This window comes from Haliotis asinina, chromosome 7 (genome assembly GCF_037392515.1).
Source record: "Haliotis asinina isolate JCU_RB_2024 chromosome 7, JCU_Hal_asi_v2, whole genome shotgun sequence".
Taxonomy (NCBI): domain Eukaryota; kingdom Metazoa; phylum Mollusca; class Gastropoda; order Lepetellida; family Haliotidae; genus Haliotis; species Haliotis asinina.
In genome coordinates, this window is record NC_090286.1 from 65,276,336 (window position 1) to 65,296,215 (window position 19,880).

The 19,880-nt window shown below is 42.2% G+C and overlaps 1 protein-coding gene across 1 annotated transcript; it reads left to right on the forward strand.

Annotated features, from left to right (window-relative positions):
• Nucleotides 1–939, forward strand: LOC137292130 (dynein heavy chain-like). Its single transcript, XM_067823671.1, has one exon. The coding sequence runs from the start codon at nucleotides 1–3 to the stop codon at nucleotides 937–939; it is 939 nt and encodes a 312-aa protein (XP_067679772.1).
• Nucleotides 940–19,880: the final 18,941 nt, after the last annotated feature.

Genomic DNA, 19,880 nt, shown 5'->3' on the forward strand with positions numbered 1-19,880 from the left:
ATGTCTATCTCCCAGTTCCGTATCTCTATTTCCCAGTTCCCTATCTCTGTCACCCAGTACCCTATGTCTATCTCCCAGTACCGTATCTCTATTTCCCAGTTCTCTATCTCTGTCACCCAGTACCCTACGTCTATCTCCCAGTACCCTATCCGTACCTCCCAGTACCGATACCCTATTTCCCTGTACCCTATCCCTGTGACCCAATATCCTATCCCTGTCACCCAGTACCCTATCCCTGTCACCCTGCACCTTATCCCTGTCACCCTGTACCTTATCCCTGTCACCCAGTATCCTATCTCTGTCACCCAGTACCTTATCCCTGTCACCCTGTACCCTATCCCTGTCACCCAGTACCCTGTCCCTGTCACCCAATATCCTATCCCTGTCACCCTGTACCCTATCCCTGTCACCCAGTACCCTGTCCCTGTCACCCTGTACCCTATCCCTGTCACTCGCTATCCTATCTCTGTCACCCAGTACCCTATTCCTGTCACCCTGTACCTTATCCCTGTCACCCAATATCCTATCCCTGTCACCCAGTACCCTATCCCTGTCACCCTGTACCTTATCCCTGTCACCCTGTACCCTATCCCTGTCACCCAGTATCCTATCTCTGTCACCCTGTACCCTATCCCTGTCACCCAGTACCCTGTCCCTGTCACCCAATATCCTATCCCTGTCACCCTGTACCCTATCCCTGTCACCCAGTGCCCTGTCCCTGTCACCCTGTACCCTATCCCTGTCACTCACTATCCTATCTCTGTCACCCAGTACCCTATTCCTGTCACCCTGTACCTTATCCCTGTCACCCAGTACCCTATCCCTTTCACCCAATACCCTATCTCTGTCATCCAGTGCCCTATCCCTGTCACCCAGTACCTTATCCCTGTCACTCAGTATCCTATCCCTGTCACCCAGTATCTTATCTCTGTCACCTAGTACCTATCCCTGTCACCCACTATCCTATCTCTGTCACCTAGTACCCTATCCCTGTCACCCTGTATCCTATCCTTATCACCCAGTATCCTATCTCTGTCATCCAGTACCCTATCTCTAACATCCAGTATCCTATCGTTGTCACCCAGTTTCCTATCTCTGTCACCCAGCACCCTATCTCTGTCAACTAGTGCACTATCTCTGTCACCCAATACCCAATCTCTGACACCCAGTACAACATCCCTGTCACCTGGTACCCTTAGTCTGTCACCGAGTACACTATCTCTGCCACCTAGTATCCCAGCCCTGTCACCCTGTCACCTATCTCTGTCATCCAATATCCTCTCTCAGTATCCCAGTATTTCATCCTATCTCTACGTCCCAGTACCGTATCTCTATTTCCCAGTTCTCTATCTTTCTCACCCAGTACCCTACGTCTATCTCCCAGTACCCTATCCGTACCTCCCAGTACCGATACCCTATTTCCCAGTTCTCTATCTCTGTCACCCACTATCCTATGTCTATCTCCCAGTACCGATAACCTATTTCCCAGTTCTCTATCTCTGTCACCCAGTATCCTATGTCTATCTCCCAGTTCCGTATCTCTATTTCCCAGTTCCCTATCTCTGTCACCCAGTACCCTATGTCTATCTCCCAGTTCCGTATCTCTATTTCCCAGTTCTCTATCTCTGTCACCCAGTATCCTATGTCTATCTCCCAGTACCGATAACCTATTTTCCAGTTCTCTATCTCTGTCACCCAGTATCCTATGTCTATCTCCCAGTACCGATACCCTATTTCCCAGTTCTCTATCTCTGTCACCCAGTATCCTATGTCTATCTCCCAGTTCCGTATCTCTATTTCCCAGTTCCCTATCTCTGTCACCCAGTACCCTATGTCTATCTCCCAGTACCCTGTCTCTATCTCCCAGTACCGTATCTCTATTTCCCAGATCCCTATCTCTGTCACCCAGTATCAGCTTTGTCAACAGAGACTTGTGAATAAGGGGACTGAGTGGGTCACGACAGAATGACGAGCCGATGCCTTGTTGCACCAGGTGCGCATGATGCACGCACACCCTATTCATGACACCAGTCAGTGCCACTGCCAGTCCACAGTCACGTGACAGGAAATTTCTCACTTATAGTCATGAATTAACCACCGTCGCCGTAACTATGCAGTCGGGCTCAGCGATAAAACAGAAAATAGCATTTTCATTCTCTCTTTCCTGTTTCTGCCCAATATTTTTAACAAACATTCAACAAGTATCATTCATCTTATATTGTACTGCGTTATAGCCTTGCTTCTTGTATAATGGGGACATTTGATCGCAAAAACATTAGAACGCTACGTGATGGGAAACCAGTCGTAGAATGTTGTGTGATGAGGTTACTGGTCCTACAGTGTGAATCGGTTGGCAATCGGGGGCAATCGGTCGTCCAGACAGTAGAAAGCTGTGTGATGGGGCAACCGGTCGTTCAAACAGTGTTAAACGCTCTGTGGTGGGGCAACCGGTTGTACAGTTTGAAACGATCTGTGATAGGGCAATCGGTCGTCCGGACAGTAGAACGCTGTGTGATCGGCCAACCAGTCGTGCAGACAGTGTGAAACGTTCTGCGATGGGACAATCGGTCGTACAGACAGTATGAAATGTTCTGTGATGGGGCAATCCCGTCGTGCAAACAGTATGAAACGATCTGTGATAGGGCAATCGGTCGTCCGGACAGTAGAACGCTGTGTGATCGGCCAACCAGTCGTCCAGACAGTGTGAAACGCTCTTTGATGGGGCAATCGGTCGTCTAGACAGTATGAAACATTCTATGATGGGGCAATCGATCGTACAGACTGTATGAAACGCTCTGTGATGGGGCAACCGGTCTTGCAGATAGTAGAACGCTGGTTGTATGGCGGGACAACCAGTGTTATAGCCGGGTTAGTACATGGCAGACCAACGGATACTTGGCCGGATAATGTCGTATCACCGCTGTTGTAGACAGTGATCTAAACATTGTAATCTGAATTTGACTTCGAACAATTGCTTCCTTTTCCGTTGTATTGAGGATGTGACGCCAAGATACATACTTGTGCATAGATGAGTACGGAAAGCGCGTGATAGGCGAACAAGGAAGACGAGCGCCATTGTCCTGAGTTTGGAATTTGCCCTCCTTGTCCAATTCATGCATCAGGATGTAGTTCTGCCTAGTTTGTCGAAGGTGTTTTTTGCCTGATAAGTACAAGTGTGTTCATCTTTTAATGTTCACTGTTTCCAAACTCGCAAAACTTTGCTCTCAGTCCCACGTGCAGTAATACAGCTGAAATGGGGCACAGGTTCGAACCCAGGTCAGAGTACCCATACAGGCAGGCACCGTATCGCTGTTCACCGTCGATGTCCTGTCATGCAGGGTTGCCTGTAACGTTTATAAGTCGAAGCGGGATCCGTGTTGGAATATATGCTGTGCAGGCTTGTGAGTGTCATGTCCCCCAGCCTGGCGGGCCAGGTCAAGTTACTGCCTATACTCGCCCTACGGCTCACATCCAAAGCACTGCAAAACGGGTTTTTCGCTTGTTGTATCGTCGCTATATCCCGATTATAGGTACCAGGATCACTGTTGGTGAAGATGAAGATGCATGGAAACTGCGGTTTTGAAATATAAAGTATTTAAACAATATATGAGATTACGCCCATACCAAAACAGCACAAAGAATATTCTCCAGTCAGGAGACTGCACTACATGTAACGTAGAAATTGTATTCAGTCCTGTGATTGCACGTGCTATCAGTGTCCCTGTGTAAATCAATGAACACCTGAGTGTGTCCAGATACCCGCTATCATATCATCCCAGGTGTACCGAGATACAGATGACTGACAGCATACCCTGGTGGGGGGAGGGAGGGGGGTGTAAGATAGCGTCCATCTATGTGTGCAGGTCAGAACACCTTTACGTACAAGATCTTCCACCGCTCTACGGTCTACAGCTCTTAATGTATATGGAGAACTAACCGCTGTCACGGACGCATTGGGGCAATGCCTGTGACTGTTTTACCTGATGATGGGACCAGAACAAACCCTGAAACGTTGTATTCAAAGAATGAAAAGAAGACGAAACCCAGTAAATTCTCTATCTGAGTCGTCACCATATGTACGACGTGACAGTTAGGGACCACAGGACACGTAACACTCCATCAATACCTGAAATTCAGTTCGTGTAACCCTAAGCACACTTACGTGAATAGAACTTCAATGAATTAAGCATCTTCATCTACACTTACGTGAGTAGAACTTAGTGAATGAATTAAGCATCTTCAAATACAGGGATGCCGCCCGACTTTTGTAGATGAAGATGGTGTACACGCGGCTAGAAAAATCCCACACAAACAAATGAAACAAACACTGAGACAGACAATCTTCTATTTGTACCTACAATCCTCATAATTGTACACGTATCTCCTCTATAAGAGGTGATCTTCCAATTTTGCAGAAAAATGAATTTGTGTGAAAATGTTTATCTAAGCGTAAACGTATACGCAGCCTACAAATCTCGACCAAATCATTTGTCCATCTAGACATTGACGACACACTAACACTGTCAGTGTAACAACATGTCACACACCTTGGTGTGGATCTTGCTCAGTTATAACTGAACAGTACAGACTGAAATTTGATGACAAAATATTTACTGCGAAAAGGACATATAGCAAATTCGAGATCCGAGTGTATAGGTGTAAGCAAACACATTGACGAAGTACGGGAGTTGACAATCTAGCCGTTTTATCCTGTGTTTAATTATGATTGGGAACAGAAAACTGCTTAACCATTTTTTTAAACGTGAGCTTGATTCAATAGCATAATTTTGAAACCTTCCCCATATACAGCACATTTCTGTGTTGTACAATCAGAGCACATTTGTGCGTTGTGCAATCAGGAGGACACATTACTGTGTTGTTCAATCAGGGCACACAATATTATGTTGAGGAATCATGACACATTACTGTGTTGTGCTATCAAGTTACACAATACTGTGTTGAGCAATCAGGACACATTACTGTGTTGTTCAATCAGGGCACACAATATTATGTTGAGCAACCATGACACATTAATGTGTTGTGCTATCAAGTTACACAATACTGTGTTGAGCAATCGGGACACATTACTGTGTTGTGCTATCAAGGCACATAATACTGTGTTGAGTAATCAGGACACATTACTGTGCTTTGCAATCGGGGCACATAATAGTGTGTTTTAAACAATCAGGACACATTACTGTGTTGTGCAATCAGGTGTACATATGCTGCAAGTGGAGACAGATTATAGTGCTTTACATTAAAACATGCATATCGCTGTACTATGTTTTCATGTAGGCACAATATATTCACACATAGACAAACAACTAGTCTCTGAAATGAACATAATTTTGCAGAAAAAGAATCTCAAAGTTAAAAAATAAATGCAATGAAAAGGACACCTGACACTTCCTTCATTTTCAGAAGCTGTGGAAATGTACACTTGGCACATGTAGACTGAAACTAAATATGCTTTATTGTTCAATTTCTTTATTATACAAGGTCACAAAGTTTCGAGACAGATTCTAGTGTCTTCTTCAGGTGAAGTGATGGTAAAACTAAAGGGATGTAGTATATATACACATAACAGTAGACAGAAAACAATGGGTATCAAGATATACAGGTTTCTATTAATTGATTACAGGCTTCGATTGATTGATGTACAGGCTTCGATTGATTGATGTACAGGCTTCAACTGATGTACAGGCTTCTACTGATTGGCGTACATGTTTGTATTGATTTGGTTAACGAGTTACAGGTAATGTTTGGATAAAGGTTAGTCACTGAGGATAAGGTGGTTCCATGCATTGGGTAGGTAAACACCACCGTCTCTGTTGATTGAGGGCTTGTTCCGCTTGATTGCAATGGCTTCTATGAGCTTTCGTCTTTAGAAGTCATTGGCGTTCCTAACTAATGTCCTGGTGTTGTCCCAAACAATCTTATGATTGGGGTTGGGTATGTTAATTCTGATGGGGGAAGGTTCTGGTTTAGCTGACTTAGAAGTTCCTTTCAGGGTCTTGGTGATGGTGTTGCTGACTAGATGGGGTGGGTACTCGTTCAGGCCTTGGAAGCTTGATTTCAGGTGTTTGGACTGCACACCGCTTTTGCTCTTCGTGCCAGGGTAGCTACTATAGCCATAAAGCATATTTAGTTTGATTCCACCAACTTCTAAATGCTTTTGAAACAACACATGTAGACTTAATAATAACAATAATAATAATGATATGTTGGTTTGGTACCTCCTAATCTCTTGGCGCAGATCAGGAGAGTGCCCGGGTTCTCCACCGGGAGCACAGCCCTTCTGACAATCTGGGTAATGCAGAAGGCTGCAGTGTTGGGGAGCCTCCATATTCTGCGGAAAGTTCTTGGTGGGTTCGACTAGGCAGTGTTTCCAGGGAGAAGTCCCATTCGCTGTCTGGGCTGCGTGTAGAGGGGGCGAGGGCCCTGAGCTGATAATAATATGTACATTTATATTGCGCCAAACTCCACTCACGAGGTGAATGCCCATAGCGCTAACAGTCAAAGCTACCATATTGTTACTCCGGATAACCTACGCGGGCTTTCTTGGATATGTTTGCTTCAGGGTCTGTATGACAGACATATTCACAGGGGAATAAACATTTTCTCATATGCTGATTACAACTGTGCCAATTACACCAATATACATTGAAAGGCCTGGGTGGTGATATTATGTAAGGCCAGTCTCCTCAGGGCCTTTGTGTTGATAGACGGACAAATCTGACACAGGAACCAGTGTCCGGAACACATTTCAACAACATTAAAAGATTAAGAGTACCCGATGGAGACGTGGTTAGATCAAGGGGAGATAAGTCACATGGTCAATCTGCAGTCTGTAATAAATATGTCCAGCCCGACTCTGAGTGATTAGTGTCTTGTCAGGTACTGCGGCCGCAGCCGGGTGTGTAAATGGGAGGGAACGCTGCTAAACATCGCGCATCAGTAGCGCGGCATTGTAACCAGCATATGTTAAGTGGCGGAGTTATCAGCTGACACAGAGATACCCAGCTCTCTAATGGCTCTCCCAGCTGTGGGTGTTCGAATCCGCCCAGGAGGTCGCACTTGCTTAATCTGTCGGCGTCATCTTCAGAGAGCTCACAAATTGAACTGACTTGCACAAAAGAAGGAACCCTCTGGATAATGTTGGAAATGCATTTCGTACACATTTTCCAGAATTCATCCTGGGTTCGAACCTTACGACCAGCAGATATAAAATTATCACGGTTTGTTAGACAACAAAATACACGGACATACAATAGATTGTACTGAATAAATATCAACAGTTAAAGGGGATGTGTTTAAGTGATTAAAGCGGCATAAGAAAGCTTGAAATCTCTCCATATATATCTATATACATACTGATATGTGAACAGAACGGGTGTTTTGTAACACCGGTGTTTGTGTCAGTGATACTGGTAACCGGTAAGTATTGCCAGCGCCGACTCCAGTGAGATAAGCTCCATATTGACTGGTGCCCGTGTAGTAAAACACACAAACACGGCGTCTACGACATTTTGTTGAAGACTTGCCATCAATACAAAGGGATCAACAGGGGACAACCCCATTTGAAAGTCATTCTTTTCTATGCATCTGCCACCTCGAGATTTGATACTGTGACAAAACTAACAGCCACAACCTCTTCACCATCAATCACACTCGCTGTCAATAAGTCACGCTATGTTCAATAGCCTATTGTAGCGAGGGTGACACTACCCCACTGTATCGCCATGTCAAACCACAATCGGGCCTTCATTTACACAGTGATAGAGTCATTGAGGTCTTTGATAACACAGCGTTGAAACTGGAGACGTCGTGGGCACTGATAGCACCGTGACCAACGGGGATGATGATAACATCGTTGTTTGCAATCAGCTGCAGCTGTGAGATGGGGATGACGGGTTCCATCTTGTCACTGTTCACAATACTCAAGTATCGCGGTTGGCTCATGTTGTGTGATTGGTGACAACAGGGACAATTGAGGGTCGAAAGTTTGGGCTGACACTAAATGTCTGCTGTCCCGCGGGGTGAGGAGCCTTGGCATGTTTACGATTAGGGACGGATAATTGGTGTCCTACGGGTAGAGGAAGGGGGTACATTTTACGACATGGGAACTGGTAACGTTGTGTATGGAGAGGAAGGGGGTGGGTTTATTATATTGGTGAGAGAGTATGGAGTAGACTGAGTATTTCGGGGAAAGGGTGTCTGGAAGACACGACTTTGCCTGGTTGGAAGTTTATGCGATGTTGATGTGTATTTCTCATTCGGGGTTCCCAGAAAGCAAGAGATTTTGTCCATGACTTGATGGCGGCTACTTATACGTGGGTGATGTATATAGGTGTTGAATGTGGGTGGTTAATAATGTAGGTGGTGAACATGGGCGGTTAATATATATAGCTGGTGGATATAGGTGGTGAATATAGGTGATGCATATGGATGGTGAATATATATAGTTGGTGGATGTGATGAATATACATAGGTGGTGAATATATGTGGTGGATATGGGAGGATACTGAATGTTCATCGAATCTAGAGGTTCCCAGTTGCCAATTATTGGAAAGAAAGGCGGAAAGTAATTCACCGGCGTTGACGTGTTTGTTTTTCCTTTAAAAATAGTATACAATCTGGTTAGATGGTAAACTAGAACGTAAATAGGAAAGGAATGTTCGATAGTAAAGCATTTGAAGATTGTGGTATTTTGCATAATATTTTTAGTCCAAAAGCCTTTTGATTACATCAGTCTATGCTTTGGTCCGATCAAATGTCAAAGTTGATATTTCTTTTTCTTTTCTTTTCATCTCACAACTTTCTGGTCTATCTTTATATCATTCCAAACATATTCGTTGCGTTTCATGGCATATTTAGTCAAAGGTTTCTGTTCCCCGAACTGGACAAGTATTTTTATTGTGTAGTGTGTGGTTGAGACAGCAGGGTGAGGGTTATTACTGCACATATGCCAGGGGGAGTGGGAACGAAGGGCGCGGCAGCAGCATGGGGGTCAGATGTTTTACGGGAGACCAGGCTTGGCGTGTCAGGTGAGACCTAATTACCATTATGTGTGCATGTTGTGATGGGGCAGGGCTGAGTTGCCATACGAGAGTCTAGCAATTACTTCGGCTGATAACTGATGTGTGGAACAATAGCACAACAATAGTAGAACAATAGTACAATGACGGTCTTGGACTATTTGATTCTTGCCATCAGTCATGAGCTTTTGGTCAATGATCTTAAATAACAATCTCATAGAATTTTCAGGTATTTCCCGTTTTACAAGGCCGTTGGTGATGTATACGCAGCACTTCCTGCATGTATTAGAACTGTACAGCAGTTTGTCGTAGTTTCATTGCCAATGTAATGATTTGACGTAGTCTGTTTACAGGTGCTAGAGGACGACGTCGGGCACGTGATTGCCTCCATGACGCGAACCTTGTAGGCCATTAGAGACAACTTTAGGCTCTTGGGGAGGCTGGGAATGATTCCTTGTGAACATGATTGTCATTTTAGGAGGAGGTAGGAGACCGAGTGTGGGTCTGGCGAGACGCCTGTCGGCCGACATGACTTCATTACGGCACTGATCGCTGCAGTCACAGAGCAAACAGGTCCAAACCCAAGTCAAGCCGGGTTAGTATATCATTCATTCCTCGGGTACCCGGTGTCAATAAGCCACAGTCAGGTCAGGATGCAAGCAGATTCACCACAATAAAGTTAACCTTATTTACAATTCACCCCTAGTAACAAAACTGAGTCATTTACTTTCCGATTGCTGGATCTGGTGGCTGATTCCGGCTACTACAATGCTGCGTGTATGAGATGTAATAACACGCAAGGATACAAGAAAGTGGTAAACAGAGAGAATAAAATACACTTCGAACAAATAGCTCGCGATGCACAACACCAGTCAGAATCAGTTAAACGGGAACAACTACATGGGGCGACAATGACCCCTTCAGCAAATCTAGGCAAATAAAACCTGCATTTCACTGGGACTAATCCATGTTTTAAAAAGTCTTCTCTTTATTGTTTCCTTTTCACGACTTACTTGTACCTATTTCTGTTGTTGCCTGTTTGTGTAATTCATTACTACTATTGATGTGTTGCCGATGCTAGCTGAGCATCGAACATAGGAAACACTCACGCATGGGAAACGACTGTGGGCAAAAAGTCCTTGGAAAAAACGCCTCGGTAAAACAGTACCGGCAAAAAGTCGTCCTATTGTAATAAAAATCTATTTATTTATCCACACCATAACACCACCTCGACCCACTATCCGAGGGACCTCATTGTCCCCAATACGTTACCGACACTTGCCACACCTTCAAACAGATAGCAGCCGTGAGGATGTGACAAGTATCTACCTGGGAATGAAGACACTCTGGGTTGATTGTTGTTGCTAGACGTCGTCAGTTTGGACACTGATGTCACAACCAGATAGACACCCAGTGCTAATGTTCCAACAACTCTCACCGATTCCCCGCCTCCCTCATACACAGTTTACCTTTCTATTTGCACCTATAAGTGGAAGTAAGTGGTGACGCTTTGAAAAGCCCGTGGTTTGTCCCAGGTGTTGACATGATCTACCCATACTGCGTAAGTGTGGGTAAGATTAGCTAATAATGTACTTGCGAGCGATACCCGTACTGATCAGCTGCTCGCCGAGCAGCCCGAGAACTCTACACTGTATTGACTAACGTTTGCACATACATTACAGAAAAGACGGTTCCTAGAGTATGTTCACAAAATATAATCAAACGGATTGAGTTATTCTCAGTCAGAGACTGTCTTCATTTTGCAGCAGCAGCATGTCACTACCAATAAAGATGGCACGGACGAAATGTACACGGTTAAGTCTGTAGAGGACAGATTACTTTATAAGAAAGATTTTAACGAAAGAAATCGCTAAATACGTTTTGTTCTTTGCTATTTTGTGTGTTCTATACTTTTTAAGATGTTTCAATAAGTATGCATGTGTAACCAGTAATTAGGACAATATAAGTTGCTATAAATTTCATTTCAAATATCTAAACGTTTTTAAGGTGAGATTTGATAAACAAAACAAGATGACAGCTAAAAGTGTACAGGTCAAAATGTTAAAGAAGTGTTGCTGAAGTTGAAAGTGTGTTTGTGGAGGTTATAATGGATAAAATAGTGCAGTTAAAAGTGAAAGTATGTATGTATAAAGATAAGAGTAGAAACGGTAACATGAAATGTACTACTACTGATACTGATAGAAATACCATGGTATAATTAAGCAAGTAGAGATACAATCAAACCGCGTTAATCCGAACACTTCTGTTTTTCATCAAAACCGTTCGGATAGTGAAACATACGGACTACTGAAGCAAACACCACTTCAGGAGGGTTACTTCCCTTTGACATACTGAGACAAGAACACACGAACGTATACATGTATCAAATGACTTTATTACAGTTTGTAGACATAACAACTTGAATATTAACATAACAATCAATCAATACAATGTCTGAATAGATTATTTATAGTATTACACATACCAATTACTCACTTGTGTTGAAAGAAATCTCCAATAACAGTCTGTTTGGAGAGTGGCTTGAAAGAATCACGCATGTTGAGCATTGTCTCCAAGTTTTTGTCATCTCCAACACACTCGAAATAGTTTATCATGGAGTCCATACAGGCTCTCATTTGGCGGACAGTAGGAGCTGGTGTCTGTATATGTGAAGATAAGTACAGAGAAAGAGATGTGTTCACTGGGAAATTTGATAGTGCACAATGGAACATGTTACAGTGTATGTTGGTAAATATGGAGGTTTGCGTAGGTGTAGAGAACTATATGAATAGGACAGGTAACAACACTGTGACATTTAAACCTTTAAATGGCTACGTAAGAAAACGATTTTCAAGCATTCAATGTATTGTAAACCAGCTTGCTAACGTCTGCCTTCATAAACATATTAGCAGTACATTTCTTATATTGGAATATCTTTCTTTAAAGTATGGATGAACCTGATATGACTTCAGCCCCACCTAGGGGGTGGTGAGACCAGGTGGACACAGTTACTTCTATTGGCAATCATATCAAAAACATATGGGGCCCGATTCTTGTTTCTATGTAATATGAAGTGAAGTGGATGTTTGTATTGTGTTATATTGTACTACACACATTTAACATTGTTAAACATCGAAAAAAACTGCATATTGATATGTAGATCAAATATCACATATGTATTTCAGTGAGATGAATGTAGTGTTTACTCTGAGTAGCCTATGATAAATCCAGTGCATAACTCTCACTAGAGTCGGGCTTCTCAGTCACCGAGCACTCTCTCAAATGTTCACCTCAGCAATCAAGAGTGTTGAAAAAGGGCTGCTATTAAACATAACATCACACGTGCAAACAAATCCCTCAATAGCGTATTCTAACCGTCTCTGCTGTCAATGGCGTTTCATTCTCAATCAAATTTCTCATAATCGACGCGGTTTATTGCAAATCTTGTGTCAAACGAATTGTAAAAAGTGCATTCCCGCGGTGTATTAGCGTGGTTGTATGTTTTGGGTATAAGTGATATTGGTATTTAGATGTATATGGAGTTGTGTGCAGGTGGGTAGAGCGGCCTATTGTTACCTGTAGCGCTATTGAGCCCACACACCTGTGAGGACTGACTCCGCCGTCGGCGAGACAGACTGGCGCCAGGCAGATACTCAAGTATGTGAAACGCCGCACACCTGAGGCCCGTGATTGCCCTGGACCACCTTTTCTCACCTGTAAGGACCCGTAATCTCTATTGATAACTGCTTACTTGTATCGTCCGCGAGCTTTCGATAAATATTGAAAGATTTTATTCTATCGGTACGTTATGTTTGCCCAAATAAGGTTGGTTTGATAAATGAATCGCACACAGTATATTGTAGGGTAGGTTTCCGACGGGAATGCTACATTATTACGCACACGCACACGCACACGCACACGCACTCACTCACTCACTCACTCACTCACTCACACACTCACACACACATTAACAGTATAAAGCACATGAGTCACGTGGATACGACATAGTTATATCAGGAAGATAATCCTTGTCTTGCCAATAGGGAGCCCTCCACAGGGGGTAAAGCTGATCGGTACGAACGATGAACATGATATTGTGACAAAACAATATGACCTGAATAATATTATAATTAATTGCATTCTACATTAAATACTTGGCCTCCACAGGGAGCACTCACCATTATCCACTCGACTTCAACAAGTGTAATATGGTTACGAATCCATGTCGTGGTCGGCACGTCGACACTCTCTCCATCTCCCACAGTCTGGGTAGTGCATTAAAGACCGGCATACCTACAGCTGCATTTGTTGAGAATAACTGTATTTAGACAGACAGACAGACAGACAGACAGACAGACAGACAGGTTTACTAAGTAGATACCAAAGATCACAGTACAGTCGTTGTGTTAAGTTTCAACTATTGCATGCCGTCACAATTCATTTGATATTAGCTATTGCATGCCTCATTCACGTATCCACAACTGCATAGAGACCTTGGATTTTGTGTTCCGTACATATAGTGACATGCTAAGTCAGTCCTGAGGGGTGGGGGACCCTTGCCTAATGTGAGATAGCATGTCGGTTATGATTTAAGCGTATTTTGAACCAATGATTCTGAATCCGCAAACAAAGCAGGAGGGCTTACATTGAATAACTCTAACACATGTTGAAAACTAAATATTGTTATCAAACGTATGTGGTCATGAAAAGCCGCTTTACATGACGGTTAGAAGATCGGTAGATGTGGGATTTGAAGTGTTACGTTATTTTAACCATTTAGGAATGACGAAAGTGTGAATTTCACATAATTAAAGTAGTACAGTTTTGTGAGGTTAATTCAGTTGGAATGAAAACCATGTGACATGATGTCATGAATATAACCCAAGAAGAGCGTGTTGGCCAGGGTCTTACACTGACATGGTGTCTACACTATTACAGTGTACAGCGGTAATCGGTAATCAGTGCTAACTTCATGTACACTAATTAGTGCTGTCACATACAAACCAGATAAGTTTACCAGTGTGATAGTGTGGTATGATTCGACGTCCACGAGATGCACCACGAGATGCACCTGCGACCAAACCCGCAGCATGTGTTGGCCTGGGACAGACCATGTCAGTCTTGAGACTGATAAAACGCAATACAAGATAATGACAGGTTAATACTGACAATGATTCAAGGTAAATATAGCGACTACTTCTAACATTATGTTAACTAGTTCATGTTTCCCCAAACAACCACACCACGATAGCAGTAAATCATTCCTTCACTTCGACGTAATGTGGATTGTAACTGATGTAGACACAGACACACGCACTCTCTCTCCATCTCTCTCTCTCTCTCACACACACACACACACACATACACACACACACGCACTCCCATAAACACCAAAGTTACCCACAAAGAACACATCTGACGACAATCATTTTAAAATATTCTTAATTACTCATCACAAAATTTAATATTTGTATGCTCCAGTACAAGCATTTAAGACTACATAATACACTTATTGTACCTAAACTTGAGTATTCAAGTTCTATAATACCCATTTTTGCTGCAAGCCGTATTAAACATAGATTTAAGTGAAATGACAGGACAGAAACTATTCGGGGATGCAGGGGGAGAGGTCAAATCACTTGGATACACCCATTGCTTCTCTGCTTGGGAAAAATATGTTTTCTTTTCACAATTCCTATTTTCCCCCAGATAGCTGTCATCTGTTCTTCATGCCCAAGCATGTGATCAAGGCATATTTTTTAATCGACTTCTCATTCTTTAGCATTTCTAAACATATTCATGAGCGGATAACCCTATTGTATTGCACTGGTTAACCAATCAGAGGAGTCTGTCAGTTTTCCACATCGTCTCTCGAGGAAACAAACAACGCTATTATCATGCTAATGAAGATGACATTTATCCACGAATTAAACAATTCTAATAACAATCCTACTCTTTCCACGCCAGAAGTCACGGAGTGAACTTGTAGATAAAAGACAAGACCACTGCGATCCCAGATTTCAACAAGTGTGGGAAAAGCTTCGATGCGAGTAATGAGTGGGGGTACTATAGTAATCTCAGTCTGCCCGGAGCCGACATGTGAAAGAATGCGCGTTAAACGCCGGGCGAGCGGCCCAGGTGCGCGCGAGACAGACTGGCGTCAGGGCTTTACACAACGAGACCCATGTAAACAAGCCAGCAACTCGCTGGCTGCGCTCTTGAAATCACAATACCCACTGACTGCCTGAACGCTTATCTGATGTTGTCTACCTATCAAGTCAGCGCATTTTCCTCACCCCTCACCTGGCGAGTCAGTGAACAGAGAACCAAGGACAGGGGGTGGAGGTAGGGAAGGGAGGAGCACTCAATCAGCTGACGGGAAGTCAGGCGTTGTTTCGAGTGCATCCCATGCGTAATTAGCGTACATATTTCCACACATAATTACCACGGCTTGAGAATGCACCGCTGATAGCTATGAGTGTAATGTTTATGACACAGTTGCTACAAGAGCCCAAGACCAAGCCCAGGAGTTATGTTGGCTATGCGGAAATTGTTTTAGAGTGATTCCATGGTGGTCTGAAATTGCCAGAAGAAGGAGCGGAAGTAAAACTGCTAGTAATGTTGTCAGATGTTGTTTCTGTTTCCTTCTGTTCAGGTATAAAGAGTCACGACTTTGTCAGATATCAGTTCATACACACCGTAGTCGAGTGCTCGTGGTTCAAAACACAGGAACCCACAGCTTAAAGGAAACATGTAAAGAGACGTACACCAAGAAGACAAGAAACACATCACGAAAACAAACCTGGAGTGTCACTGATGGGGTCATTCTGTTGCTGGCAGATGTCACCCACCCACCCAGCAACCCACCCAGCCACCGATAATACAATACTCATATGTCAAATACTAAAATATTAAAACGACAACCTCAGCATATTTCAAGTTGTGAGATCAAAACCTGTAATTAGAGGAAATTAATACGGAGTATTGTTTAACTTAGAAGAATATGTAACACCAAGTCGCCTTATTTCAAATCTAAATGTAAAATCCTAACTGAAGAAAAGGGGTTGTCAAAACTTCACAGGAAATGAACAATGACTGTATGTCTTTGAAATGTCCTGAATAGTTACTGTAATCTAAATTTACAGATGTAACCCTCTATCATTTCAATATTAATAAAAAGATAACAACATTTCAATGCGCAATTCATCTGTCGGCCAGTGCATATGCAGGTAGAGACATATCGCCATGATTTATTAGAGTTTTATCCGTCGGCGCCGAATGTCTGTCGTTACAGCGGGATGTGACACCCGATGACATCGTCTACAACACGAGTGTATTTAACTCAGTCGTACTTGCCGTCAAAGGTCCCGGTGTCTGGGTAGTTAGTAAATTACCTATATGTCACGGGCATGAAACATGGGGAGAAAAATGGACTTAATTCGCTGTCATTTTAAATTTGCGGCATTTACATCAAATTAGTGTTCCTCATCAGTGTACATATTAAATACAACCTGATAAACCAGTAAGACTGCGATCGTTCATATAGTCTGCTTTAAAGTCATTGCTCGTTGACTCGGAGTCGTTACTTGGCGTCATTACTTGTAGACTTAGCTTCCTTACCTGTAGCTGTGACACAAGAAGACTTCCACATTGACGAGTCAGAATTTCCTGGATACGTCGATAGCCATACAACAGAAATACTACTAATTATTAAAAGTGAACCAAAGTTACTGTAAATCAAAGAACATTACGTCTTACATTTCAGCACAATATGTCTTATAGAGTAACTAAGGGCATTCTTCCTGAACGACGGGAAACTCAAAAAGATTAAAGTTATATTTGGAATGCATGTTGTTTTTTCATGTATGAATTCATTCACCTGTATTCAGAGCCGACAATTGTACATATCTACTGATATACGTGTATTTGGACATGTGTGGACGTGGGAGATATCCCTTGTCTATACAGGTGTGTATACGAAATGTTCCTGGTCTATACAGGTAAGTGTATATGCGAGATGTTCTTGGTGTATACAGGTGAGTATGTATACGAAATGTCCCTGGTCTATACAGGAGAGTATGTATGCGAGGTGGTTCTGTTTCTACAGGTGCGTATGTGTGCGATATGTTCTTGGTCTATACAGGTGAGTATGTATGCGAGATGCTCCTGGTTTATACAGGTGAGTGTGTATGGGAGGCGTTCCTGGTCTATACAGGTGAGTATGTATGCGAGATGCTCCTGGTCTATACAGGTGAGCATGGGATAATTTTAATTCGATCAATCATTCTGTAAACTGGAACACACAAAGTTTTGCTTGTTGTGTATGGCGAGCATAAGAAGTGGGTTCAGACAGATGGTCTGATTGTACCGTTCGCCTTTTACAAATACATGTACACAGAAGTCGTGGGAACGTCACAGAGCATTAGAATGTTTCAGGTCGCTGCTGATGCAGCACGATGCACTCATCTGACAAGCAGAAGTTTCTGTATGTCCATAGTTTTACAACAAAACGTATGAGAACAGTTTTTTCCGGAAAATCATTACCCTCAATGAACCACTCTGCATTTAATGAGCTATTAGTATACCATTTTGAATCGGTACTATTCAGCGAGGATTTTCCATTCAATATATGTATAAAAAGAAAATGTATATTGTACATACAAACACACTTGAGGCCAGGTACAGAAACAACTAGAATACGCTATAGACATTAAAACTAATAAACATTCATAAGATCTATTAGAATCCTACTTGTTTAGAACTTTGTTTGTGGAAGAGTTTATGTAGGCGCACTTCAAGAATAGCATACTAGTACGTGGCTCAGAAGATAAAAACATGATTTTTATAAGGTATAAATTTATTTTAACTTGGGAACAGTACCTTGTAACGTTTTTAGTGTAACGGATGCAAACCAAACTTTGAAATGGTTATAACATCTTTGACGTCCAGTTGTCCAGATATATATACTATAGTGAGCTGTGAGTGTCACACTGTTTGAGCAAACTTTGAAATGGTTATAACATCCTTGGTGTCCAGTTGTCCAGATATATATAGCGAGCTGTGAGTGTCAGTGTTTGAGCAAACTTTGAAATGGTTATAACATCCTTGGTGTCCAGTTACCCAGATATATATAGTGAGCTGTGAGTGTCACAGTGTTTGAGCAAACTTTGAAAATGCAACTGAAGACGAGTTTTTACCACTGCGTATTCAGTGATAGCAAGTGGGAATATTTAATTCTGTACTGTAAATAACTAGTATGCATCACAAAAAAATATATATAAATCAACAGATATAACCCTGCCCGTTTCTGATAATATTTAACATTAATGATAACACAGGGTACATAGAGTACTGGTTCAACATACCGTCAGGTTATTTCGCTACAACATACTGGGAACTGAGCGAGCTTTACAAGCTCCACAATCAGGGAGTGGATTTTTTAGGAAGTTTACAACAGGTACATTTTAACACAGATAAATATTTACAGTGGAAATTGTACATTTTAAACAAAGCAATATTTAGCATGGATACCGTATATTTTCAATACAGGTAACATTTGAAATGGAAATTGTATATTTTGAACACATGCACCATTAGGTACATTTTCTAAACAGGAAATGTTTAGTATGTATATGTGTGGGGGTTTTCAAAACAGGTCACATTTAGTCTGACAATGGCAAATTTTCAACAATTTCCAATTACTATGGAAACAGCATGTTTTCAACAGAGATAATACAGAGTGTGAAAACGGCAAATCTTCAGTTTGTGAAAATGCACTAGTAACCTGGCAGTTTAAAAAAATGTTAGAAAAAAATGTTATGTTAGATACATAAACACTAATTAGTGTATCTGTATGTGTACCATAATGATCCTGCTTTCCTCTCTGTTGGTCGGATCAACATTCAGATCAGAAATACGTATCCCGACTTCAATAAAGTGATAAATGAAGCTCCTTACAGGCGGCTGTTGTTCCGCCCATCACTCTCCAGTCGGTAAAGTCAACACGAGATTAGTTAAGTGCAGTTTAATAACACTTTAACTGTGCGAACTAATCCATTACAGAGGTATGATAAGTCCCAGGCCAAATCCACGGACCCTCCAACAGATTAACACGTCCAACATATATTCACGGCTCACTTAAATACTGGAAACATAATTAATGTTCACATGTACACTGCTATGTTGATATTAACGTATTTCGCGAGAACTAATGCAAAATGTTTGTTTATCAAGAAACATTTATTACAAATGGATTTTTTAAAATGATAAAATTAAACACAACTAGGGATTCAGTTGTGTAATTCCCCATACTGGAACATGATCACTTACCCCTTACGATTTCTTTATTACAGTGGTAATGATGTGTACGTCATTGACAATACAGACGTGAGTAGTATACGACGCGAATCCTGTACTGGTTTGATGGCATAGGGGTGGGCTTGGCTTTACGAGGAAGTCACAAATGTTTGTTATTCGGTGTTGTTTACCAACAATACTGCCGGGTCAAGCATGTGGACATATTTTTTCGTAAAGTCCGATGCAAATAGTGAAGTGAACATGACAACACCTGCCACTCAATTTTAACATCTGCCTTGTGTTGATGGTAGTATGTACACAAAATATTAACACATGTTATCTGATAGCTAATCACTCAGTGCTGTATCGCCACCTGAAAACTCGACAGTCAGCTGGTTGCTGTCGTGAGGTTCTTAGTATTGGCAACAAAAATACAAAGCGTATCACCACACTGTGATGTAACGCCCTTCCCCTACACGATATGTCGTGCAATACATACAGGTGGAGATGTTTTAAAGCTGAAGTAATTCATTTCTACCTGTCGGG

Coding starts and splice junctions, on each gene's coding strand:
- LOC137292130 (XM_067823671.1), top strand. CDS start 1: ATGTCTATCTCCCAGTTCCGTATCTCTATTTCCCAGTTCCCTATCTCT.